Below are 27829 nucleotides of genomic sequence, written 5' to 3' on the forward strand. Positions count from 1 at the left end.
TGACATATGAGTTTTTGTTGTCCAAGTGGTCCAGTGCGGAGTGGAGGGCCAGCGAGATCGCATCCACCGTTGATCTGTTGTGGCGGTACGCGAACTGCAGTGGGTCCAGGTTTTTGTCGCGGTTGGAGTTGATTTGCGCCATGATCAACCTCTCAAAGCACTTCATCACCACCGGCGTTAGTGCCACTGGTCGATAGTCATTGAGGCACGTCACCTTACTCTTCTTGGGCACTGGTATAATTGATGCCCTTTTAAAGCAGGTGGGGACCTCAGACCTCAGAAGTGAGAGGTTGAAAATGTCCGTAAAAACTCCCGCCAGTTGGTCCGCACAGGTTGTGTAGTGTGTGTAGGATGGTGTTGTTGTGTGGAGATCGCTAGTCGGTGCAGACCTGTGGTGGGATGAAGTGTCTGTTTCCGCGCTGTATCTCAATCCCAGACCCTCAATGCGGCAAATACAAGTCAGTAGAATGATTCCACCCATAAACGTCACCTATCCATGTTCTCCAGAGATGCTGCCTGACCTGCTGAAATACTCCAGCACTCTGTGTCCTTTAGATGGGTTACAAGCACATCCTAACTCAGCATCTCCTCTCTCTTCTCTCCCCCTCTCCCCTCTCTCTCTCCCCCTCTCTCTCCCTCCCCCCTCTCCCCCTCTCCCCCTCTCCCCCCTCCCCCTCCCCCCCTCTTTTTCTCTCTCCATCTCTCTCTCTCCCCCTCTCTCTCCCCCCCTCTCCCCATCTCTCCCTCTCCCCGTCTCTCTCTCTCCCTCCCCCTCTCCCTCCTCTCCCCCTCTCTCCCTCTCTCTCCCCCTCTCCCCCTCTCCCCCTCTCTCTCCTCTCTCTCTCCCCCCTCCCCCCTCCCTCTCTCCCCCTCTCTCCCCCTCTCCCTCTCTCCCCCTCTCTCCCCCCTCTCTCTCCCCTCTCCCCCTCTCCCTCTCATTCTCCCCTCTCCCTCCCCCTCCCCCTCCCCCTCCCCCTCCCCCCCCCTCCCCCCCCCCCTCCCTCTCCCCTCCCCCCTCCTCCCCCCCCCCTCTCCCCTCCCCCCCCCCTCCCTCCCCCTCTCCCCCCTCCCTCCTCCTCCTCTCCTCTCCCCCTCTCTTTTCCTTCTCCCCCTCTCTCCCCCTCTCTTCCCCCTCCCCCTCCCCCCCCCCCTCTCTCCCCCCCCTCTCCCCCCCCTCTCCCTCCCCTCTCCCCCCCCCCCCCCCCTCCCCCCCTCCCCCCCCCTCTCCCCCCCCCTCTCCCCCCCCCCCCCCCTCCCCCTCTCTCCCTCCCCCCTCTCCTCCCCCTCTCTCCCCCCCCCCCCTCACCCCCCCCCCCCCTCTCTCCCCCCCCCCTCCCTCCCCCTCCCCCCTCCCCCTCTCCCTCCCCCTCTCCCTCCCCCTCCCTCTCCCTCCCCCTCTCCCTCCCCCTCTCTTTCCCCCTCTCTTTCCCCCTCTCCCCCTCTCCCCCTCTCTCTCTCCCCTTTCCCCCTCTCCCCCTCTCCGCAGGGTTGTGGATTACTCTGAGCTTCCACTGATCCACGTGTATTCCAGTGTTTTCCTGCAGCAGAGCCACGCGGAAGCCTACTGTGGGATTTTCATTCCCAGGGAGGAAGCGATGGACAAGGATGTGCAGCATCGTCGGAGCAAGGCCACTCACAGCGGTGGGTCTCAAACCCTTCACTGCATCCTCCATTCATACATGTGTGAGACTGAGTGAGGCTGACTTCCCCCCAATCTTTACACATCCACTATCCTTTCCGCTCTTCACTTTAATTTCACATTTCATGTATTTTGTGGTTTTGTGTTTTATGATCGATTTCCCTCCTGGGATAAATAAAATCGTATCAATATCGTGTGTCCCTCCAGGCCGTTCAGCCCGTCAGGTCTATGCCACCATTCAAACCTATCCCAGGTGGTGCAGTGGTAGAGTTGCTGCCTCACAGCGCCAGAGAGCTGGGTTCTTCAGTCTGAAGAAGGGTTTCGGCCTGAAACGTTGCCTATTTCCTTCGCTCAATAGATGCTGCTGCACCCGCTGAGTTTCTCCAGCATTTTTGTCTACCTTTCCAGCATCTGCAGTTCCTTCTTAAACACCCGGGTTCCATCCTGACTACGGAGTACTGTCTATGTGGAGTTTGCACGTTCTCCCCGTGACCTGCGTGGGTTTTCTCCGGGTGCTCCGGTTTCCCCCCCACATTCGAAAGACGTGCAGGTGCGCAGATTAATCAACGTCCGCCAAACAATAGTCGCTGGCGCGGTGGTTCTTAACCTGGGGGTCGAGACCCCCTGTAGGGGTCGTTTGGGGCTTTGCTGGGGGTCATGAAGGGGACACAAATAACATATCAATTTGTTGAGCCCATGTTTAGAAACCTAACAAAGGTACATTTTGCCACATACAGTGTTTTGTTCACGTATGGGCGTACTAGTGCCAAAAAGGTTAAGAACCACTGCCCTAGTGTGTAGGATGGAGCTAGTGGACAAGGTGATTGCTGGTCGGCACGGACACCGTGTAAACAAATGTGCTCTGCACCTCCCTTTAATCTTTCCCCCTCACACCTTAAGGCTTGGGGGAAAAGGTTCTGACTGTCAACCCTACCCACACCTCTCATCATTTTATTAACTGCTATCAGGTCCACCTTCAACCTCCGATGATCCAGGGGAAACCAAGTCTGTCTTTCTCCTCTCCTTGTAGCCAAAGTAACTTTAATCCAGGGATCTTTCCTCTAACTTCAAGTAATTCTTGCATTCCCTCTCTCTCCATCTCTCCCCCACCCAAGTTGTTGTTCGTGTTGAGTCTCGTTGTCAGTAACTCATTTTCACCCAGCCCACAATGACCCGGTTCCATTATCATCCCTACTTTTGTGCATATCTTTCATTCATTTGTTCCATATCTCTCTACATCAACTATGTCTATGTCTTTCGTTTCCCATTCCCCTGACTCTCAGTCTGAAGAAGGGTCTCAACGTGAAACGTCACCCATTCCTCCTCTCCAGAGATGCTGCCTGTCCCGCTGAGTTTTTACAGCTTTTTGTGTCTATCTTTCTGGTAAAACTCCTCTGAACCTTTTCTAAAGACAGAAAGTGATTTTTAGTTTAGTTTAGTTTGGGGGTGCAGCGTGGAAACAGGCCCTTCGGCCCATTGAGTCCGTGTTGACCAAGCGCACACCAGCGCTGTCCGACACACTAGAGATAGTTTACAATCCTTACCAAAGACAATTAACCTACAAACTTGTACGTCTTTACCATGTGGGAGGAGACCAGAGCACCCGGAGAAAACCCACGCAGGTCATGGGGAGAACGTACAAACTGTGTACAGACAGCACCCGTGGTCAGGATTGAACCCGGGACTCTGGCGCTGTGAGGCAGCAACTCTACCGCTGAGCCACCGTGCCACTCTAACTCTCTGCTCACTGTGTGTTGTATAGCTGGAGCTGGAGAGTGGCCCAGGAACTCTCGGGAACGAGTTTCGACTCCGTCCAAAGTGCCTCTCCACGGCTTTCAATACACGGCAGGGGGCAGGCACTGCCCGGACTCCAGCAGCATCTTGGAGCCCATCAAAGCCAGCATGTTGCAAAGAATCGCCTCCATCCCATTGAACACCGGAGCGTTCGACATGACCTTCTACTCCATCCTCATCACCCTCATGGAGCTGGGAAACTCTGGGAATCAGGAACACGGATCTCCGATGACGGACAAAGAGCTGCAACTGTTGGAGGTGAGAGAGGGTGGCCGTGGGCTAGGTGAAAATGAGTTACAGACAATGAGACAGGATCATGCACACTTTAAGTCCCAGTTTGCCTGGAATTTGTATCTCACCTTTCTCAGTCTCAACCTTAACGGTGGCACAGCGGTAGAGTTGCTGCCTCACAGCGCCAGACACCCGGGTTCCATCCTGGCCACAGTTTGTACGTTCTCCCCGTGACCTCGTGGGTTTTATCCGGGTGCTCCGGTTTCCTCCCACGCTCTGTACCTCTTGCCTAATGGGAGAATGGAGAAGAGGGAGTGACCGGGGTGAGACTGGTCCTAGATGGCTGTTGGGACCGCAGCTATTTACAATATACATCAATGATTTGGATGAAGGGATTCAAAGTAACATTAGCAAATTTGCAGATGACACATAGCTGGGTGGCAGTGGGAACTGTGAGGAGGATGCTATGAGAATGCAGGGTGACTTGGACAGTTGGGGGAGTGGGCAGATGCATGGCAGATGAAGTTTAATGCGGGTAAATGTGAGGTTATCCACTTTGGTAGCAAAAACAGGAAGGCAGATTACTATCTAAATGGCATCAAGTTGGGAAAAGGGGAAGTACAACGGGATCTGGGGGTCCTTGTACATCAGTCCATGAAAGTAAGCATGCAGGTACAGCCGCCAGTGAAGAAAGTGAATGGCATGTTGGCCTTTATAACAAGAGGAATCAAATATAGGAGCAAAGAGGTCCTTCTGCAGTTGTACAGAGTATTGTGTGCAGTTTTCGTCCCCTAATTTGAGGAAGGACATTCTTGCTATTGAGGGAGTGCAGCGTAGGTTTACAAGGTTAATTCCTGGGATGGCGGGATTGTTATATGCTGAGAGAATGGAGCAGCTGGGCTTGTACACTCTGGAGTTTAGAAGGATGAGAGGCAATCTCATTGAAACATATAAGATTGTTAAGGGCTTGGACATGCTAGAGGCAGGAAACATGTTCCCGATGTTGGGGGAGTCCAGAACCAGGGGCCACAGTTTAAGAATAAGGAGTAAGTCATTTAGAACGGAGCCGAGGAACTTTTTCTCACAGAGAGTGGTGAGTGTGGAATTCTCTGCCTCAGAGGGTGGTGGAGGCCGGTTCTCTGGATGCTTTCAAGAGAGAGCTAGATAGGGCTCTTAAAAATAGCGGAGTCAGGGGATATGAGGAGAAGGCAGGAACGGGGTACTGATTGGGGATGATCAGCCATGATCACATTGAATGGCGGTGCTGGCTTGAAGGGCCGAATGGCCTACTCCTGCACCTATTGTCTATTGTCTATTGTCAGCACGGACCCATTGGGCTGAAGGGCCTGTTTTGGCCCATATCCCTCCAAACCTGTCCTATCCATGTTTCAATGTTTCTTAAATGTCATTCTGGTACCTGCCTCCTCTGGCAGCTCGTTCCGTACTCCCACCACCTTTTATGTAAATAAGTTACCCCTCAGATTCCTCTTAAATATTTTCCCCCGCATTTTCGACCTGGTTCTTGATCTACTCTGGGCAAGAGACTCTGTGCGTCTACCTGATCTATTCCTCTCATGATTTTGTACACCTCTATAAGATTACCCCCCATCCTCCTGCGCTCCAAGGAATAGAGACCCAGCCTACTCAACCTCCTCCCATTTCTCAGGCCATCGAGTCTGGGCAACATCCTCCTAAATCTTCACTGAACCCTTTCAAGTAGAAGGGTTTGAACCAGGCCTGAACTACACATGTTTGCAGACTTCCCCACAGTCCCCCAATGGGAACATCATCAATAATCTCATAAATTCCCATCTCCCTTTGCCCAAAACAAAGCAACAACAAAATATCCGGTATCTCACTGAATGGGTCAGTCAGCAGTGAATTGTAGACACAAGGAACTGCAGATGCTGGAATTTTGCATAGAGCACAAAGTGCTGGAGTAACTCAGCGAGTCAGTCAGCATCTATGGAGGGCACGGATCAGGTGACCTTTCGGGTCAGGACCTTCTTCAGACTGGCAGTTTTTAGACTCCGTTCTGAAGAAGTGTCCCGACCCGAAATCAGGCCTGTCCATGTTCTCCAGAGGTGCTGCCTGACTGCTGAGTTACTCCAGCACTGTGTCTTGTTTTGTAAACCAGCATCTCCCTAACAGAAAAAGCAGGCGGCACGGTGGCACAGCGGTAGAGTTGGTGCCTCACAGTGCCAGAGACCCGGGTTCAATCCTGACTGCGGGTGCTGTTTGTACGGAGTTTGTACGCTTTACCCACGTGGGTTTTCTCCGCGATCTTCGCTTTCCTCCCACACTCCAAAGACGTGCAGGTTTGTAGGTTAAACGTTCTCCCCGTGACCTGCGTGGATTTTCTCCGGGTGCGTCTGTCCCCACCTACATTTCAAAGACATGTGGGTTTGTAGGTTAATTGGCTTCTATAAAGTTACTCCTAATGCGTGGGATAGAACTAGTGTATGGGTAAGGGTTGGTCGGTCGGTGATGGACTGAAGGGCCTGTTTCCACTGTATCTCTAAACAAAAACGAAATCTGCAGTTCCTTCCTAAATCTGTTCTACTGGAATAACATAGAACTGGTCTGAATGACTGATCAATGGTCGGCGTGGACTCAGTGGGCTAAAGGGGTTGTTCCTATGTTGTACAACTAAACTTATACGTCACCTATCCATGTCCTCCAGAGATGCTGCCTGACCCGCTGAGTTACTCCAGCACTTTGTGTTCGGGGCTAGACAGCAGATTGCCTGGGCTGTTTCACATGGACCTTTCCTTATCCTCCAGGCCTTGATGCAACTTCACAGATTTCTCCACGGTTCCGCCTCTCAAATATGGAAGCTGCTCAGCCTAACCCAGACCATCTGCTCCTTGTTGGACTCTGAGGACACACAGGTACTGGCAAATCAAAGCTTAACTTTGGGGCGCAACGGTAGAGTTGCTGCCTTACAGAGCTTGCAGCCCTCCGGGTTCTGGAGCGCTAGTATGGGTGTTGAAGGGACTGGTTTCCAGAGCGCTAGTATGGATATTGTGGGCCGAATGGATTCTTGGGCTGGCGGCTCAGTCACTCAAGCCTGTTGTGCTGGCAGCTCACTCACGGCTGGTGGGCTGGCAGCTCACTCACTCACGGCTGGTGGGCTGGCAGTTGACTCACGGCTATTCCTTGAAATTCCATTTCAAGCAGGGTGCAGGGCCACTAAAGACAGTGAGTCGTGACCTCTCCCTCCTCCATCTTGAAGAGACTGAGCCACTCCCACACTTCTAGGTTTTATAGTCCCTACCCCCTCCCACCAGAAGGGGCGTAGCCTTCATGGCGTGATTGACAGGAGTGAGAATTTCAACATTTTTTAAACACTAATAACTTTTATTTTTCATCGATGGGAAAAATCCTCTTGTCCTGCACAGCGGAGGGGGACTCTGAGTAAGATGGCCAAAAATCACAGCCGCAACTGGCAGCGTTTTTCTAAAATCAATATACAGGTCAACAGGAAGTGGTCAAGATCAGACTTTTAGTAATATATAGACACACACACACACACACACACACACACACACACACACACACACACACACACACACACACACACACTTTACACACACACACCACACACACACACACACACACACACACACACACACACACACACACACACAAGTATATACAGTATATCCTGAACTTTAATGTTCTCCTTTACTATAATGTATACATATTGTGTTGTGCTGCTGCAAGTAAGAATTCCATTGTTCTGTTCGGGACATATGACACTCTTGATTCTTGACACTGTCCAAAAACATTGCTATTGGGAAAGGTAAAGACAGAGCAAGTTTGACCTCAGATTTAATGACCTTATGGGGCCTTCTGGATGACTGTCATTTTCCATTGCCACAGGTCAGCTGCAGAGAGGTCTACACCATCTTGGCCGAAAAATGCAGGAAGCTGATTTCTGACTTTCTGGATTCTGATTACCGCAAAGTCTCGTCTGATTTTGTGACCCTCAGTAGACGTTGGAAGAGGGAGCTGGAGACTTCATTGTGTGTTTTGTTGGAAGGGCCGCACAGAAAACTTATCAACAACTTCAAAGTGGTGGGTGGAGTCGCTGTAATGATCTTATCTCCAACCCGTGACTCTGATCAGCTGGGAGGGCCGGGGGGCACCACCGCCTACAGGTTCCCCACCGTGACACGCTGACTGGGGGAAACCCTATAGGGTGATTTCACGAAAGGTCACTGGAGCGTAGATCCGCACCCACGTGACCGAAAATCTCAACTGGAGTACATGCTATACATCCGGTACATGTTAGTGAACGGGAAAACACGCACTTTCCCACCCGTTAAAAACATCGAAAACGGCCAGTTTTTGAGCTGCAATTTACTGTGCCAGTCGGGGTGACCGTGAGGTCAATAATGCCTTACTTTTGATGAAATTCAACGAGCAAACGCGATATTTCCCGATATTTAAATCTCCACGGCAATGTCCGCTGTTCACTTCCGCTGGATTGGCACCTTCAGCTCCCTCTTTAATTTACCTTAGTTTCTATCTTTTTTTTGGACTGTAAATCTAGGTAGCTGTGCCTCACGGTCACCCCGACTGGCACAGTAAATTGCAGCTCAAAAACTGGCCGTTTTCGATGTTTTTAACGGGTGGGAAAGTGCGTGTTTTCCCATCCACTAACATGTACCGATGTATAGCATGTACTCCAGTTGAGATTTTCGGTCACGTGGGTGCGGATCTACGCTCCAGTGACCTTTCGTGAAATCACCCTATAGTTCCCTTTTCGTCTTTAGATTTAGAGATACACAGCGCGGAAACTTGCCCTTCAGCCCACCGAGTCTGCACCAACCAGCCATCTACCATTATCCTATACACACTAGAGACAATTTACAATTTTTACCAATACCTTTCTGAACTGCCTGTAACACAATAAGAACGCTTTATGTGCTTTCACGGTGGCGCACCGCAGGTCGGGACGTTTTTTCCAGCCCGATAAAAAATGTCCATGACTAAAAAATAGTCGGGAGGCTGCCCCGAGTACCCACGGCTGTCAGAACGAGCCACTACGATATATCTATCTACGGACTCCTATAGCCCGTTACGAACATCCTGCCAGTTTGAATCAAGGGGAAAACTCGGGAAAATTTGTGAATAACTCGGGAATGTGGGACGGGTCCTTTATGGGTTAAATATAAAGCATGCAAGGACACAATATATAAGGATATAAAGTTAACTATCATCTACAGTGAAGTGGTGGAGGATGCAATATGAGTAATGACAGTTGTAGTTAGATATGGTCCAGGATTTGCCTCTCGCTAAAGTCTTTGTATTTTAACCCAAGCTTGCAGACCCGTTCTGCAGGTGTCCGTCCAGTACAGCCCCTCAGCGGCACTCTTTACAGGTGATGCTGCCATAGGTACAGCCTTCACAATACAATATACAATTATACAACACAATATTTTATTCCATGTCGTTTGAACCTCAGTGAGGCTCAAACGAAACTCCGTTTCCACAGCCGTACAAACAAAGACAATTCCTACAAGACATACAAACAATTCAATTTGCACAAACATCCATCACAGTGAATCTCCTCCTCACTGTGATGGAAGGCAAAGTCTTGTCTCTCCCCTGCACCATTTCTCTCCCAATGACGAAGCCCCAGGCGGGCGATGGTAAGTCCCACGGCCATTTAAGGCCGCGCCGGGCGATGTAAGGCCCCGCTCCAGGCCCAAAGGTCACAAAGTTCCAGGCCCAAAGGTCACAAAGTTCAAGGCCCAAAAGTCAAACGGAGGTTCCCAGCAGGCGATGACTCAACCAGCACGGGTTTCACGAGGGGCTTCTCCATAGGCCTGACGGGGAGATTAATCTACAGCCCCTCCCTCAACCGCTCTGAGGCACCCCCTCCCCCCCAGGCCTGACACATTCTGCATCATCCCAACGACTCCAGTCATTCCTCACCAACAGCCATGTTAAACCCCAGGAACCTTTGGGACAGTCAGAACGCACTCATTTCAAACAGTCAGCACTTCAAGGAGCATCAGTCCGGAGTTTGATTTGTGACAATCTTCAGGGCTGACTATTGCAACACTGTGTACAATGGCGCCGCTGCCTCACAGCGCCAGAGGCCCCCGGTTCGATCCCGACCTCGGGTGCTGTCTTTGCGGAGTTTGTACGTTCTCCATGTGAACAGGTGGGTTTTCTCTGGGTGCTCCGGTTTCCCCCCTCATCCCAAAGACGGGCGGGTTTGTAGGTTAATTAGCCCTCTGTAGATTGCCCCCAGTGTGTAGGGAGCGGATGTGAAAGTATCTTTCCACCAACACACAACTAGTGTGAACGGGTGATCGATGGTCAGCACGAGTGATCGACGGGTGATCGAGGAAACACTTTTTCTCACAGAGAGTGGTGAGTCTGTGGAATTCTCTGCCTCAGAGGGCGGTGGAGGCAGGTTCTCTGGATGCTTTCAAGAGAGAGCTAGATAGGGCTCTGAAAGATAGCGGAGTCAGGGGATATGAGGAGAAGGCAGGAACGGGGTACTGATTGGGGATGATCAGCCATGATCACATTGAATGGCGGTGCTGGCTCGAAGGGCCAAATGGCCTACTCCTGCACCTATTGTCTATTGTCTATTGTCAGCATGGACGCATTGGGCTGAAGGGCCTGTTTCCATGCTGTATCTCTAAAGTCTAAACGGTCCTGACCCGAAATGTCATCTATCCATGTTCTCCGGAGATGCTGCCTGACCCGCTGAGCTACTCCAGCACTCTGTGTCACTTGCTGAGTGAAACTGTTTTGTTGTGCAGATCAAGAAGTGAGTTATCTCCAGGGAAGCTCAGGAATATTGTTCCCTTGGTGGGCGGAGGAGAGCAATCATGGATCCAGGGAGGATTTATTAATATGGCAAAGTGGTGAATCTCCACTGGGGCTGCTGCAGCAGCAGAGGCCATTGATACAATCATTGACAGAATAGATGGGGAAGTGAGAACAGTCAAGGGCCGATCATGGAGGAAGCACTTCACCACAACTGGCCATTGAGAAAACCACATCCACTTGAACCCTCAATGTGTCTTTATTCTTTGGAGCGCAGAAGGTTAAAGGGGGACTTGATAGAGGTCTTTAAAATGATGAGAGGGATAGACAGAGTTGACGTGGATAAGCTTTTTCCATTGAGAGTAGGGAAGATTCATACAAGAGGACATGATTTGAGAATTAAGGGACAGAAGTTTAGGGGTAACATGAGGGGGAACTTCTTTACTCAGAGAGTGGTAGCTGTGTGGAATGAGCTTCCAGTGGAAGTGGTGGAAGCAGGTTCGATTTTATCATTTAAAAATAAATGGATCGGTATATGGATGGGAAAGGAATGGAGGGTTATGGTCTGAGCGCAGGTAGATGGGACTAGGGGAGAGTAATTGTTCGGCACGGACTAGAAGGGCCGAGATGGCCTGTTTCTGTGCTGTAATTGTTATATGGTTATATATGGTATTTGAAAAAATAAGAGAATATTAAATGAAACGGTGAAATGGGATGGAAAGAACCTTAGGGGCTAGCACCAGTACAGTTGCAATGGGCCAAATGGCCCCCTTCAGTGCCTGGTCCCTGTGATTTCCAATCGCCCAGGTTCTCATTACGGGAATCACGGAATGGGGGTGTGGGCAATGTTGGGAATTTAGTTCATTGTCACGTGTACCGAGGTACAGTGAAAAGCTTTTGTTGCGTGCTAACCAGTCAGCGGAAAGACAACACATGATTACAATCGAGCCGTCCACAGTGTACAGATGGGGGTTTAAAAGAGTGCAGGGATTGTAATGCATGATTACATGACAATATGGATTGTAATTGAGATGTTCACAGTGTACTGGAGGCACGGTGGCCACCAGTGATGTCACAGCGCCAGTGATCCGGGTTCCATACTGACCAGAGGTCAAGGAAAGAGCGTTCACGTCGCGGCCCTGTCTCCACCAATCTTTCCACCGCCACGCTCAAGAAGCACAAGATGCGACAAGACAGCCACCATTGTATGCAGATGCCGAGAATGTGTTCAACTCTGGCTGAACAACTCCTAATCTTGTGTGTGGACTCGACAAGAAGAGATCCTGATCACGTGTAGTACGTTCTCCCTGTGACCTCGTGGGTTTCCTCCGGGTGCTCCGGTTTCCTCCCACACCCCAAAGACGTGCGGATTTGCAGGTTAACTGGCCCCCTGTAAATTGCCCCCTGGTGTGTAGGGAGCGGATGAGAAAGTGGGATAACATAGACTTAGGTGATTGATGGTCGGCGTGGACTCGGTGGGCCGAAGGGCCTGTTTCCATTCTGTGTCTCTTCCTCTTCTTGTGTATGGCGTGCACAGCCTAAATTTGTAGGACAACTTGTTCTATTTAATTGTGCACGCCAGGTTGATTGCATTCGTCGAAACAGGGCGGACCATGTGAAGGTTGCAATCTTCCGCCCGGCTGTGTCTCTAAAGGGCCTGTCCCATTTACGCGACTTTTCCATCGACTGCCGGCACCTGTCATAGGTCGTCGGAGGTAGTCGAACATTTTCAACATGTTGAAAATCCAGCAGCGACCAGAAAGACACTACGACTCTTTGGGCGACTGAGGAGACGACTCACGACCGTACAGGTGACACCCTGGCGACATGTCACGGGGTGAAGCCTGTATGGTCGTGAGAAGTCGCCCAAAGAGACGTATCGGGTTCTGGTCGCCGCTGGATTTTCAACATGTTGAAGTTGCGTAAGTGGGACAGGCCCTTTAAAGTGATAGATTCACTCCTGCGATGCAAACCTGACGTGTGTGTCTGCCCACAGGTGTTGTGCATTGGCACAGTCATGTTGATTCAAGCTGTGGAACACTCCTTACCCTGGACACCTGTACTAACCCACATGAAGGCGCAAGCAGAAGAGGGGTCGCGAGGGACAATCCCGGGCAACAATCAGGTAACGGCAAACCGGAAGTGATTGTATACACTGGAGTTTAGAAGGATGAGAGGGGATCTCATTGAAACATATAAGATTATTAAGGGTTTGGACACGGTAGAGGCAGGAAACATGTTCCCGATGTTGGGGGAGTCCAGAACCAGGGGCCACAGTTTAAGAATCAGGGGTAGGCCATTTAGAACGGAGATGAGGAAAATCCATTTCACCCTGAGATTTGTGAGTGTGGAGGCCAATTCTCTGGATGCTTCAAAAAGAGAGTTAGATGGAGCTCTTAAAGATAGCGGAGTTGGGGGATATGGGGAGAAGGCAGGAACGGGGTACTGATTGTGGATGATCAGCCATGGTCACATTGAATGGCGGTGCTGGCTCGAAGGGCTGAATGGCCTCCTCCTGCACCTATTGGCTATTGTCTATTGTCTATTTCTCTGTGTTATGCGTTAATTAAAAGACACTGTAATAAAATGAGTGATTATTTTGTGGGTGGCACAATGATGCATCAGATAAAACTGCTGTCTCACAACAGAGTCAATCCTGACCTTGGGTACTGACTATGTGGAGTTTGCACATTCTCCCTGTGACCGTGTAGGTTTCATACGGTCATATGTGAAAGGAGCAGAATTAGGCCATTCGGCCCATCAAGTCTGCTCTGCCAGTCAAACATGCCTGATCTACAGTATCTAACCCCATTCTCCTGCCTTTAATCCTGAGGCTGTGACCTTTAGTCAGATTCCAGAAGTGTCGGCGCTGGTGAACGGGTGCGGCTCGCCTGCAGTCCATTTGTTTTTACTTTTTTGTGTTGTTTTTTTTCTCGTTTTGTTTAGCTAAGTGTTTGGTTTTAGGCTGTGTTTATGTGGGGGGGGGGGGGGGGGGGGGTTGACACATGGCTTGCTGTCTCTCCCTTCGGGGGAATGCGACTTTTTGGTCGTATCCCTCTTCTCTGCCTCCGTCTGCGCTGAGGCCTAATGGCGGAGCTGGCGACCTCGAGGCTCCGGAGGCAGAGCCTGTCAGGACTCGCCCTGGGCTCGCTCCCGTGAGGGCGGCCTGGCTCGGGGCTGGAACGGCGCTCCCGTGAGGGGCTGAGACGCTCCCGTGCGGGGTGGCCCAGCTCGAGGGTAACGGCGCTCCTGTGGAGGAGGCCTGGCGCGGGGCTGAGACGCTCACGTGAGGGTGACCCGGCTCGGGGCTGGAACGGTGCTCCGGTGGCTCAGACGCCATTTTGGCAGCGGCGGCCTGAGTCCGGGGACATCGTCAACAGCTGCGTCCGCTGGACTGGAGGGCGGCAGCTTCGACCACCCCGGGCCGTGGTGTTTGAACCGGCCCGTTCGCGGAGCTCGGTGAGCCGCGGGACTGATTTACCATCACCCGGTGGGGTATCGCCTCATCGCAGAGGGAGAAGAGGAGGGAAAAGACTGCAGCCCTAAGATTTTGCCTCCATCACAGTGAGGAGGTGCTTGGTGAACTCACTGTGGTGGATGTTAATTTGTGTTTACTGTCTGTTCTGTTGTGTATTATTGTATTATTGTATGTATGGCTGCAGGTAATGACATTTCGTTCAGACTGAAAGGTCTGAATGACAAATAAAGGATCTAATTCTAATCTAATTCTAATTCTACTCCTAGACGCTCCCACTAGTATAAACATCCTCTCCACATCCACTCTATCCAGGCCTTTCATTATTCTGTAGGTTTCAATGAGGTGACCCCTCATCCTTCTAAACTCCAGCGAGTACAGGCCCAGTGCCGTCAAATGCTCATCATAGGTTAACCTACTCATTCCTGGGATCATTCCTGTAAACCTCCTCTGGACTCTCTCCAGAGCCGGCACATCCTTCCTCAGATATGGGGCCCAAAATGGCTCACAATATTCCAAATGCGGCCTGATAGTCTCAGGTGTGCTCCGGGTGCTCCAGTTTCCTCCCACATGCTACACGTGCAGGTTTGTAGGTTAATTGCCCCCCTGTAAATTGCCCCTAGTGTGTAGGGTGTGGATGAGAAAGTGGAATACCATAGAACTAGTGTGAACGGGTGATCGATGGTCGGTATGGACTCGGTGGGCCGAAGGGCCTGTTTCCATGCTGTACCTTTCAATGAATCAATGACCTGGGTACCCCTGACCACATCTGCCTCCCCCAGTGTATTCCAGTGGGTTTGGAGCGAAAGCATCTCCCATTCCTTCTCTCCAGAGATGCTGCCTGACCCGCTGAGTTACTCCAGCTTTTTGTGTCTACCTTCGGTTTAAACCACCATCTATCTGCAGTTCCTTCCTACACAGTCTATTCCAGGGGTGGTGGTGGAAGCAGCCTCTGTGTAAAAAAACTCTCCCACCAGTGGGAACATCCTCTCCACATCCACTCTACACAAGCCTGTCACTATTCAGTATATATGTAAAAAACCTTGCCCCACACACAAGCTACTTCAAACACTGCCTCTCCCATCTTAAAGCGAGGCCCTCTTGTATTTGATACAGGCATCCTGGAAAAAAATGGTTCTGATTGTCTATCCTATCTGTGTCTCTCATACTTGTATTTAGTTCCATTAGATCTCCCCACAACCTCTGGTCATAGTCACAGAGTGATACAGCGTGGGAACAGGCCCTTCGGCCCAACTTGCCCACACCGGCCAACATGTCCCAGCGACACTAGTCCCACTTGCCTGCGCTTGGTCCATATCCCTCCAAACCTGTCCTATCCATGTACCTGTCTAACCGTTTCTTAAACGTTGGGATGGTCCCAGCCTCAACTACCTCCTCTGGCAGCTTGGCCTTCCTGAGAAAACAATCCTAGTGTGTCCAACCCCTCTCTGTAGCTAAGACCCCCCCCAAATCCAAGCATCATTCTGGTAACCCTTTCAGCTCAGGATGGGGGGGAGTTCCCTCCGCCACGGGTACCATGTTGGATATTATATTTATATAATGGTATATGGACACACTGATCTGTTCTGTAGTCAATGCCTACTATGTTCTGTTGTGCTGAAGCAAAGCAAGAATTTCATTGTCCTATCAGGGACACATGACAATAAACTCTCTTGAATCTTGCTTCTTCTTGACCACGTAATCCCGCGCTACCTGATCCGTGGTCGGATAGTCGGCGACTGAACCGTCTCCCCCACCTGGTTTGCCAGGTGAGGAGGGGGCTGTGGACCCCCAGCAGGACCAAAAACAAAGAGCTGCCAAAGGGCGGATGAGCTCCTAGCGAGCCAACGGCCATCCACACTTCAGTAGAAGTTGCGATCAGTGTCGTACACGGCATTGTAAGGCACCCGTGCCCACTGATGTTTTCAACCATGATGATGATGATCAGTGGCGGACTGGGCCTAAAAATATTGGTTGCCAGGAGACAAAGGGGGCCCACTTCATCAGGGGCCCACTTGCCATTGGGCAAGCTGGCACCCTGGCCAGTCCACCACTGATGATGGTGATCCTTTGTGCCCTTTCTAAAGTCTCCATAGCCTCCCTGTAATGGGGTGACCAGAACTGCATGCAATACTCCAAATCCAGCCTCACCAAACTTCCTGACTCAATGCGGTACGATTCAATAGAACGTTATTTATCCCAGGAGGGAAATTGATCTGCAAACTGTCACGAAACACAACAAGTGAGTACAGATTCTACCCTTCACTTCCCCTGTGTTGCTCTTTACTTAAGGGCCAGTCCCACAAGCATGTGACTGCAAGCGGCGAGCGTGACCAAACCGGAAGCGGGGGCCGCGCGGAGGTTGAGTGATCCCACACGAGTTGAGCGAAGTCCGCGGGAAGTTCGCGCGTGACGTACGGTGTCAAGACGCTGCGTACGAGGCGGTGCGTACGGCCTCAATGTGGCTGCGGGCCGGCAGGCCGTTGCCGCGCGGAATTTTTGAACACTGTCAGTTTTTCGGAGCCCCGCGCAATGTCGGGACCAGCCCCGCACAACTCCATATGGCTCCGGCGATCGAAGTGGGACCGGCCCCGCGAGGCCGTACGGCTCAAGCGATCACGTTAGGTCGCGCTTGCCGCATGGAGTCACATGCTCGTGGGACAGGCTCTTTAGTGTCTGTACAAGGGGACTGATCCTCTCTCCATCTTACCGCAGGTTTACAGTGAATATCCACCCCACGGTGTCACCAAGCTCCCGGTCAACGGGGCACAGAGCATCGATGTGGCTGGCAATGTATCTAATGGGCAACACGATGAACACAATACTGCCCTCCTGAAGGTAGGTGGCATCAAAGCCCAGTAACAGCAGAACATCAGGAGAAAAGGACCAGGAACAGGTCAAGACCAAAGATTATACAGGAGCTCCTCTAGGATCTTTGGTCAAGACCCTTCTGCAGACTGAGAGTCAGGGGAGAGGGAAACGGTGATGTCGAGAGATGAAGAACAATGAATGAAAGATCTACAAAAAAATAACGCTGATAAAGGAAACAGGCCGTTAGCTGTTTGTTGGGTGAAAACCAGCACAATGAGATTGAACAAGATGACTTTGATGCTGGTACGACTTGAATGGGGGAGGGGATGGAGGGAGAGAGGGGATACTAGGGTTACATGAAGTTAGACAAGTCAATGTTCATACCACTGGGGTATAAGCTGCCCAAGTGAAATATATTACTGCTGCTCCTCCATTTTGCGTTGGGCCTCACTCTAACAATGGAGGAGGCCCAGGACAGAAAAGTCAGTGTGGGAACGGGAAGGGGAGTTAAAGTGTTTGGCAACCGGGAGATCAGGTAGGTCCAGGCGGACTGAGCGGAGGAGTTCAGCGAAACGATCGGCCAGTCTATGTTTGGTCTCGCCGATGTATAAGAGTCCACATCTTGGATTGGGTGGGAAGGGATGAGTTAACCAGGGAGTTGCGGAGGGAAAGGTCTTTACTGAAGGCGGAAAGGATGGAGATGGAATGATGTGAGCGGTGGGGAAGGGGGTGGAGAGGAGTGGAAAGGGCTGCCTGACCCGCTGAGGTACTCCAGCTTTTTGTATCTACCTCCAGTTTAAACCAGCATCTGCATTCCTTCCTGCACAGTAGGATATCCTCACTGAGTCCAAAGGCACATACAATGGTGAGGGAATCTAAATTATAGGAGCAAGTCTACTCCACCATTCAATCATGGCTGATCTATCTCTCCCTCCCAACCCCATCCTCCTGCCTTCTCCCCATAACCCCTGACACCCGCACTAATCAAGAATCTATCTATCTCTGCCTTAAAAATATCCACTGACGTGGCCTCCACAGCCATCTGTGGCAATGAGTTCCACAGATTCACCACCCTGTGACTAAAGACATTTTTCCTCATCTCCTTCCTGAAGGAACGTCCTTCAATTCTGAGGCTGTGACCTCTAGTTCTAGACTCTCCCACTAGTGGAAACATCCTCTCCACATCCGCTCTATCCAGGCCTTTCACTGTTCTGTAAGAATCAATGAGGTCCCCCCCTCATTCATCTAAACTCCAGTGAGTACAGGCCCAGTGCCGTCAGATGCTCATCATAGATTAACCTACTCATTCCTGGGATCATTCTTGTAAACCTCCTCTGGACCCTCTCTAAAGCCAGCACATCCTTCCTCAGATATGGGGCCCAACTTGTTCACAATATTTCAAATGCGGCCTGACCAGCACCTTGTAGAGCCTCAGCGTTACATCCCTGTTTATGTATACAAGCTCTCGAGCTCTTATAACAGAGGAAACCATTCACAAACAATATAGGGAGTTACGTTGGCACGGCGGGTAGAGCTGCTGCCTCACAGCGTCAGAGACCCGGGTTCGATCCTGACCTCAGCTGCTGTCTGTGTCTCATTTCCACGCTCTCCCAGTGACCTCGTGGGTTTTCTCCTGGTGTTCGGGTTTCCTCCCACACCCCCAAAGACGTGCGGGTTTGTCGGTTAATCGGCCCTCTCTCTGTGTGTCGGGAGTGGATGAGAAAGTGGGATAACATATAACTAGTGTGAACGGGTGATCGATGGTCAGTGTGGACTCGGTGGGCCGAAGGGCCTGTTTCCATGCTGTATCTCTAAACTAAACTAAACAGTTGAAGGACTATACCGCATGGCAAACATCCCACACTCACTTATCCATATACCAGTGCCCACTTGTGCAAAGTCAAGACAAAAGGCATATATACCCCTGGCTGGCAGGGACTAGTGTAGACAGGGCATGTTGGCCGGTGTGGGTGAAAGGGCCTGTTTCCATGCTGTGTGTTTCCATGCTGTATGACTATGAATCCAGTAGTTCCCTACACTATTTAAATGGAGTCGTGGAGTGATACAGCACAGAAACAGGCCCTTCGGCCCAATATGTCCATGCCGTCCAAAATGCCAACCAAGATCTCAGCATAGAGTCATGGTTTGTGAGCCCTCGATCGGGATTCATGCCTGGACTGCTACACAGATTAAAACATTACGCCCTACGCAATACGAGGTGCAAGCTGTGTACTGTCCTTGTATCTACAGCCGATCAAATGTCTGAAGAAGGGTCTGGACCTGAAACGTCACCCATTCCTTCTCTCCAGAGATGCTGCCTGTCCCGCTGAGTTACTCCAGCATTTGTGTCTGTCTTCGATCAAATGACATGTTGTATACTGTGCCATCTCTCCTTCCTTCACAGTTCTGTGTGGACTGCCGGCTGGACTGGCACTGGGAACAATGCTTACAGGCAATCTTCTCGGAATCACCTCTCCCACCTAATCCTTACCCAATAGTAGCTTCGGAATTCATAAAGGCATCCCTAAGGTAAGATATGAAACATAAATAAGGATACGTTTCAGATTCTACCAATATGTGTGTTTGACGGCACTGGGCCTGTACTCGCAGGAGTTTAGAAGAATGAGGGGGGGGACTTCATTGAAACGTACAGAATAGTGAAAGGCTTAGATAGAGTGGATGTGGAGAGGATGTTTCCACTAGTGGGAGAGTCTACACTAGAGGTCACAGCCTCAGAATTAAAGAACGTTCTTTTATGAAGGAGACGAGGAGGAATATCTTTAGTCAGAGGGTGGTGAATCTGTGGAATTCTTAGCCGCAGATGGCTGTGGAGGCCAAGTCAGTGGATATGTTTAAGGCAGAGATAGATAGATTCTTGATTAGTGCGGGTGTCAGGGGTTATGGGGAGAAGGCAGGAGAATGGGGTTAGGAGGGAGAGATAAATCAGCCATGATTGAATGGCGGAGTAGACTTGATGGGCCGAATGGCCTAATTCTGCTCCTATCAGTTATACTATGATCTTATTAACTTTGTCCTGGTCCGCCAAGATCTGCTGGATCTCCCAGTTGCCAAACACTTCCCATTCCCACACTGACCTTTCTGTCCTGGGCCTCCTCCACCAACAGAGTGAGACCACACACAAACTGGAGGTCTCGTGTTCGGCTTGGGTAGCTCACAACCTCGACGGTCTGAACATTGACTTCTCCAATTTCAGGTAACAGCCCCTTTATCCCCCTCCCTCTCCCTTGCCCCCTCACCCTAGTGCACACACATTTCTCCCAACCTGCTCACCCTGCCCCAACAACGTGTGTCCCAGGCCTCTGTGGACATTTTATCACACAACAAATGACAGATGATGAGGATATTTACAGGCAACGCCGTATGATGTATGCACAAGCAGACATTCTCTTAGGCAAGAGAAGCTGGAGAAACTCAGCGGGTGCAGCAGCATCTATGGAGCGAAGGAAATAGGCAACGTTTCGGGACGAAACGTTGCCTATTTCCTTCGCTCCATAGATGCTGCTGCACCCTCTGAGTTTCTCCAGCACTGTTGTCTACCTTTCCAGCATCTGCAGTTCCTTCTTAAACACCCGGGTTCCATCCTGACTACGGAGTACTGTCTATGTGGAGTTTGCACGTTCTCCCCGTGACGTTTCGGGCCGAAACCCTTCTTCAGACTTTTGTCTACCTTCGATTTTCCAGCATCTGCAGTTCCTTCTTAAACAAATTCTCTTACGCAAGTTTAGTGCGTGTACAGATGGATTTTTTTGGCGACTGTCGGCATCATTGACTGACGTAACACATCACCGAAAGGTCGCGGCGTGATGCGGCGGTGATGACGTATTGACGCGCGGCGTTTCCTCAAGTGTCGCACATTTTTTTTGTCGCTGCTGGATTGTGAAATGTTCAAAATCTTTGGCAAACCCTGGTACGTCAGTCAACGACTCCGGCAGTCGCCGAAAAAACTGGCAAGTAGTTTGACCACAGGTGTGCAGTATAGAGTGGTGTACAATATGCTCTGAACATAGACATCTTCACTCCATCTGTACACGCACTAAACTTGCGTAAGCGAATGTTTACTTGGGCATACATCACATGGCATTGCCTATAAGTATCCTCATCATCTGTCATTTGTTTTGTGATAAAATGTTCTTGACAGAGACTTAAGGCCCTGTCCCACTTTCCCGAGTTACTCACGAATTCTCCTGAGTTTTCCCCTTGATTCAAACTCGGAGAATGTCCGTAGCGAGTCCGTAGGGGTCCGTAGATATTTTGTAGCGGCTTGTAATGCCAGCCGTAGGTACACGGGGCATTAGGTAAGTCGGGACGTTTTTTCAGCATGATGAAAAATGTCCACGAGTAAAACAACATAGCTCCGAGTACCCACGGCGGGCATCTCCGAGTTTGAATCAAGGGGAAACGGGAGAATTTGTGAGTAACTCGGGAAAGTGGGACAGGGCCTTAAGTCTCCTGTCAAGAACATTTTATCACAAAACAAATGACAGATGATGAGGATATTTATAGGCAATGCCATGTGATGCCATGTGACAGGGGTTTAAAGTAGCCATGAGAATATTACTGAAGAGACCTAGATGGTATATATCAGCCATGATCATATTGAATGGCGGTGCAGGCTCGAAGGGCCGAATGACCTACTCCTGCACCTATTTTCTATGTTTCTGTTTCTATGTATAGTGCAAGTGAAATGGTTGTGGCTACAGGAATCAATACTTTACAAACTGTCTAAAGAAATTTTATGTATAAATTTATTTGCCAGATTAATGATTCTAAAAATGAAATCATCTTGACCTTATCAAACATAAGGTTTAGCATGACACGCTACCAATCCCAGCAGTGGAGACATTGGTATAGTTGGCTCGTTGTCGGACACTGATTCTTTTTATTCTAGATCTTAAACCATGCTTTTGTATATAGTTTACTGTGTTATTTTATGCAATTTATTCTATGTAAAGCCTTGTCTTTTATCTGACCTTGAGTCTGTAATAAAGTAAGAAAACTTGCCCCAGTCATCTCCGTTAACCTTTGGCCCTCTTGCCTTAAACATAGAAACATAGAAACTAGGTGCAGGAGTAGGCCATTCGGCCCTTCGAGCCTGCACCGCCATTCAATATGATCATGGCTGATCATCCAACTCAGTATCCCGTACCTGCCTTCTCTCCATACCCTCTGATCCCCTTAGCCACAAGAGCCACATCTAACTCCCTCTTAAATATAGTCAATGAACTGGTCTCGACTACCCTCTAGATATGCCCTCAATCCCACAACATTTCCTTTCTTTCTTTTTAAATCTTTTTATTTGTTTTTTTTCCAAAAAAGCAAAAATAAAACATAAAAAACAGAGCAAAAAGAATAATGATAAACATAACAATGATACTGATACATGGGGATCAGGATTACATTAATAACAGGTATAACCTAAATATGAGACCAGTGTCAAAATACACATTGAATATAGACCTCCCGGTCTCTATGTAAATATAATTAAATCTTTAAAAGGAAACTTATAAATGTAAAAAAAACCCACAAAGATAAAAAGGACAAAAAAAAAAAAAAAAAAAAAAAAAAAAAAAACTAAAGAAAGAAAAAAAAAAGAGAAAAATTGATAATAATAAATTACGCATAAAAATAAAATAGATTAAAAAAACAAAGCAAAGCAAAACTGGACTGAACTGAGAATTTCAACGATGTTAGTCTGTTTGTCGACATGTCCGTTCCACCCTATAGAGGTAAAATAATTTTTATAATGGTTAAAGAGGGTGCAATTTATGTTGTATCAAAATGTTCAATAAATTTTCCCCAAGTCTTATCAAATTTAACCAAGGGTTCAACAGTATCACTCCTGATTTTTTTCTGAAGTTATACATGATATCGTTTCAGAGTACCACTGGAGTATGCCACAACATTTCCATCTGGGAAACTGGGTCTGCCTCTCCACCCTATCTATGTCTCCCATCATTCTATGTACCTCTATCAGGATGCCCCCTAAACCTCTGGTGTTCCAGAGAAAATAATCCAAGTTTCGACTCAACTGAAGATTTGGACTTGGAGGAATTGTCAGCCAAGTGGTTCGTTCAGCCCGTAGTGTCCAAGCTTTTCTCAAGACCGCCCTAATCATCATTAGTTTAGTTTAAAGGTAGACAAAAATGCTGGAGAAACTCAGCGGGTGAGGCAGCATCTATGGAGCGAAGGAATAGGTGATGTTTTGTGTCGAGACCCTTCTTCAGACCTGAAAGGTCTCGACCCGAAACGTTACCTATTCCTTCGCTCCATAGATGCTGCCTCACTCGCTGAGTTTCTCCAGCATTTTTGTCTACCTTCAAATTTTCCAGCATCTGCAGTTCAATCTTAAACATATCAGTTTAGTTTAGTTTAGAGATACAGTGCGGAAGCAGGCACTTTGGCCCACCGAGTCCACGCCGACCAGCGATCCCCGCACATTAACACCATCCTACACACCAATTTCATTGTCCTATCTGGGACACATGACAATAAAACTCACTCTTGACATGGGGACAATTTACACATACACCAAGCCAACTAACCTACAAACCTGCACGTCTTTGGAGTGTGGGAGGAAACCAAAGATCTCGGAGAAAACCCACGTGATCACGGGGGAACGTTTAAGGATAAGGGGGAAATCTTATCGGACCGAGATGAGAAAAACATTTTTCACACAGAGTGGTGAATCTGTGGAATTCTCTGCCACAGAAGGTAGTTGAGGCCACAGTTAATTGGCTATATTTAAGAGGGAGTTAGATGTGGCCCTTGTGGCTAAAGGGATCAGGGGGTATGGAGAGAAGGCAGGTACAGGATACTGAGTTGGATGATCAGCCGTGATCATATTGAATGGCGGTGCAGGCTCGAAGGGCCGAATGGCCTACTCCTGCACCTATTGTCTATGTTTCTATGTTTCTATGTACAAACTCAGTACAGACAGCACCCGTAGTTGGGATCGGACTCGGGTCTCCGCCGCTGCGAGCGGGGTAAGGCAGCAACTCTACCGCTGCGCCACCGTGGCTGCCCTCTAAGTTTTTATTCATTCTAGTGAAGACTTTGTTGTTGACTTTCCTTCCAACAGGATGGACCTGTGGCAGATGGGAGATGAGGACATACTCCGTCAGATCCTTCAGTGCGCCCCAGAGCTGGTTGATCATGAGAATCACATCTTCCAAGTTCCGGGCATCCCGGCGTTTGGGTTCAAGACTGCTCTGAGCACGTTGAATCCTGACACATTCCAGAGTATCCTTGGGGTGACCTCCCTCCTGGGAAACAGCAGCTTCCCACATCGGTACCAAGACTTCAAGGTAGGACCAGTGTCAATGAGAATAACATATCATACATACAATACACAATACACAATACAATTTATTTGTCACATTGAACCTCATAGAGGCTCAAGTGAAATGTTGTTTCTGCTGTCATACATACAAGAAAAAAAGACCCAAGACACAACACAATTTACACAGACATCCATCACAGCGCATCTCCACCTCGCTGTGATGGAAGGCAAAAAAACGTATCTCTCCCCTGCACTTCCCTCTCCCCCCGATGTCAGAGTCAAAGTCAGAGCCCAAGTCAGAGCCCCCGGCGGGCGACAACAATTGTCCCGCGGCCATTAACGCCGCGCCGGGTGGTGCAAGGCCATGCTCCGGGTCTTGTTGTTGGAGCCCCAGGCGGGCGCTAGCAAGTCCCGCAGCCGTTGAAGCCACGCCGGGCGATGATGTCAGGCCCCACTCCAGGTCATCCTCAACCCCGCTACTCGGGCGGGAGAAGTCGCCGTTGCGGAAGCCCCGAAAAGCGGTATCCCAGCAGGGACCCGCGGGCTCCCGGTGTTACTGTCTGCCAGACCTGCGGTTGGACCCTCCGAATCCCCGGGGTCGGGTCGCAGCAGCGCGCCTCCACCGCTCCACCCGTTCCGGACTCGGCCAGCTCCACGATGGTGAGTAGCTCCGCAGCTCCGTGACTGGAGCCCCAGGTCGTTCCTGCTGGAGGCCGCTCCACGTTGCAGCCCCAACGACAACGGAGACCCGACAGGGAAAAGGTCGGGTTCTCCGTGCAAATTTTAAAAGTTTCCCCCCCCACCCCCCGCCCCCCACACTCACACACACAATACACATAAACATACCCCATCAAAAAAAAAAATAAAAACTACATTAAAACGGGACAAAAAAATAACAAAAAACAGACGGACTGCAGAGGCCGCTGCGACGTGAGTTGAATACCATGCGACATACCAGGGACAATTGATAATGTTCCAAATCCCAATCACCCCGTACACGAGCACTATCCTTCAAGTCAAGTCAAGCTTATTCCTCACATACACATACGAGATGTGCAGTGAAATGAAAAGTGGCAATGCTCGCGGATTGTGCAAAAAGACTACAAAATAGAATGGAACAGAATCACATATTCACATATTACATATTTGTGGGAGAAAAATAAAAACAGCAATTTTAACAGGACACCACACAACAGTAGAATGGTTCAGTATAGTTAGTCCCTGGTGAGATCGGAGTTTACAGTCCTAATGGCCTCTGGGGAGAAACTCCTTCTCATCCTCTCCGTTCTCACAGCATGGCAACGGAGGCGTTTGCCTGACCGTAGCAGCTGGAACAGTCCATTGCTGGGGTGGAAGGAGTCTCACCCACTAGGGACAATTTACAGAAGCCAATTAGCCTACAAAAGGATCAAATGCTTCCTAGAAAGATGTAGAAAATAATCAATCTAAACATACCCGTACCTCTCTGATGTTTATTTTATCCAATCTCACTCTTAGGTGGCCTTGTGTTTGGGTGTGAACACTTCAACTACCTGGCTTGGCTCTTTAAGTCCATTCCTTACAGTTTTGGAACTGACTGAATTCTACTACCTTAAAGGTCCTCCAGGCTGCTACAGAGAAGCACTTCAGGCCTATGCACAACTAGGTAAGGAGGAGGCACCAGTGGGTGGGTTTAGAGTCTAGACCAAGGGCGGGGCAGCGGTAGAGTTGCTGCCTCACAGCGCCAGAGACCAGGATTCGATCCCGACTACGGGTGCTGTCTGTACGGAGTTTGTACGTTCACCCCGTGACCTGCGTGCGTTTTCTCCGTGACCTCCGGTTTCCTCCCACACTCCAAAGACGTACAGGTTTGTCGGCTAATTGGCTTGGCGTAAGTGTGAATTGTCCCTAGTGTGTGTAGATAGAGTAAGTGTGTGGGGATTGCTGGTTGGCACTGACAGGGTGGGCCGAAGGGCCTGTTTCCGCGCTGCATTTCTAAACCAAACGGTTGCCCTTGGAATTGGGGCATTAGGCCGTCTCGGCTGAGAGGGTCTTGGGCTCAAGTTGCTGTCTATGCGCTGATACAGACATGTCCGTGACAGATGCAATCCCCTTTGGTTTAGAGATGCAGCGTGGACACAGGCCCTTCAGCCCACCGAGTCCGCGCCGACCAGCGATCCCCGCACACTAATACTATCCTACACACACTGGGGACAATTTTACAAACTAACCTACAAACCTGAGGTAGACAAAAATGCTGGAGAAACTCAGCGGGTGCAGCAGCATCTATGGAGCGAAGGAAATAGGCAACGTTTCGGCCCGAAACCCAAAGGAAATAGGCAACGTTTCGGGTCGAAACCCGGAAGGGTTTCGGGCCGAAACGTTGCCTATTTCCTTCGCTCCATAGATGCTGCTGCACCCGCTGAGTTTCTCCAGCATTTTTGTCCACCTTCGATTTTCCAGCATCTCCAGTTCCTTCTTAAAAACCTACAAACCTGCAGGTCTTTGGAGTGTGGGAGGAAACCGGAGCACCCGGAGAAAACCCATTGGGAAAATTTAATTCAGGTGTATAAATTCAGGTGTGTAAATGCAGGTGCATATATTTGAGTGTGTAAAATTCAGGTGGGTAAACAAACGCTGGTGTGTAAATTTGGATGCGTAAATTCAGGCATGTAAATTCCTATGTGTGCAGGTAAAATTCCCCCAGTGTGTAGGAAGAGGTGAAATCTGGGATAGAGTCAATAGGAATGTGGGGAGAATACATGGCAGGGAAATTTAGTGAGGGAATGGGCCAGCACAAACTCTATAGGCTGAATGGCCTCCCGTCGGAACAAAAGTTACAAAAGGCCTGGGTAGAGTGGATGTGGAGAGAATGTTTCCACTAGTGGGAGAGTCTAGGACCAGAGGCTATAGTCTCAGAATAAAAGGAGTTACCTTTAGAAAGGAGATGAGGAGGAATCACTTCAGCCAGGGGGTGGTGAATCTGTGGAATTCATTGCCACAGACGGCTGTGGAGGCCAAGTCAACGGATATTTTTAATGTGGAAATACATAGATTCTCGATTAGTAAGGACCCTGTCCCACTTAGGAAACCTGAACGGAAACCTCTGGAGACTTTGCGCCCCACCCAAGGTTTCCGTGCGGTTCCCGGAGGTTGCAGGTGGTTGCCGGAGGTTGCAGGTAGTGGAAGCAGGTAGGGAGACTGACAAAAACCTCCCAGAACCACACGGAAACCTTGGGCGGGGCGCAAAGTCTCCAGAGGTTTCCGTTAAGGTTTCCTAAGTGGGACAGGGGCATTTGGGTGTCGGGTTATGGGGAGAAGGCAGGAGAATACGGTGAGGAGGGGGAGATAGATCAGATATGATTGAATGATATAGATGGGCCGCATGGCCTAATTCTGCTCCACTGAAATGAAGTTATGAAAAGTGGAGATTCAGGCTGGTGGGCACTGTGGATCTTGGAATCACCTGAAGATCAGAGGCGTGTGTGTGTGTGTGTGTGTGTGTGTGTGCGTTTCCAGTACAGGGCCATCTGAAGGAGGTGCTTGGCAAAGTGAAGGGGATGTTGACATTCAGAGTGCAGCTTTCCGAGGGTCAGCACTGGAGTGAGTCCGACATCCTGACCTATCAGTCAGCATTCATCGAGGCCTTCGCTGACAGCGCTGCCAGAGGACAACAAATATACCTGAAGGTGAGCATAGGAGATGGCCTCCGTCGAAAAATGCCCGCCAGCCCACCATGGCTACTCACTGACCTGAAGTAACCGCTCCCTAAGTGATAATTCGCTGGTGAGGCTGCACTTGCAGC

General features: G+C 49.8%; 1 protein-coding gene across 1 annotated transcript; it reads left to right on the top strand.

The window, feature by feature from the left end:
- The first annotated feature begins 3210 nt into the window (after positions 1–3210).
- LOC129714410 (uncharacterized) lies at positions 3211–27785 on the top strand. Its single transcript, XM_055663989.1, has 9 exons — positions 3211–3691; positions 6448–6555; positions 7550–7744; positions 12456–12584; positions 16650–16772; positions 19150–19274; positions 23845–24070; positions 25543–25690; positions 27544–27785. Exons 1-9 carry the CDS (start codon positions 3542–3544, stop codon positions 27783–27785), a joined length of 1446 nt encoding a protein of 481 aa, XP_055519964.1. The 5' UTR covers positions 3211–3541.
- The last annotated feature ends 44 nt before the right edge of the window (positions 27786–27829 follow it).

This window comes from Leucoraja erinacea, chromosome 39, assembly GCF_028641065.1.
Source record: "Leucoraja erinacea ecotype New England chromosome 39, Leri_hhj_1, whole genome shotgun sequence".
NCBI lineage: Eukaryota > Metazoa > Chordata > Chondrichthyes > Rajiformes > Rajidae > Leucoraja > Leucoraja erinaceus.

What these genes read in the sequence shown, in the direction of transcription:
- LOC129714410 (XM_055663989.1), top strand. Translation starts at nt 3,542, where the DNA reads ATGTTGCAAAGAATCGCCTCCATCCCATTGAACACCGGAGCGTTCGAC. An exon ending in TTCATAAAGGCATCCCTAAG is followed by an intron (nt 19,275 to 23,844) that starts GTAAGATATGAA and finishes TCCTTCCAACAG; the next exon opens with GATGGACCTGTGGCAGATGG. An exon ending in TCAGGCCTATGCACAACTAG is followed by an intron (nt 25,691 to 27,543) that starts GTAAGGAGGAGG and finishes GTGCGTTTCCAG; the next exon opens with TACAGGGCCATCTGAAGGAG.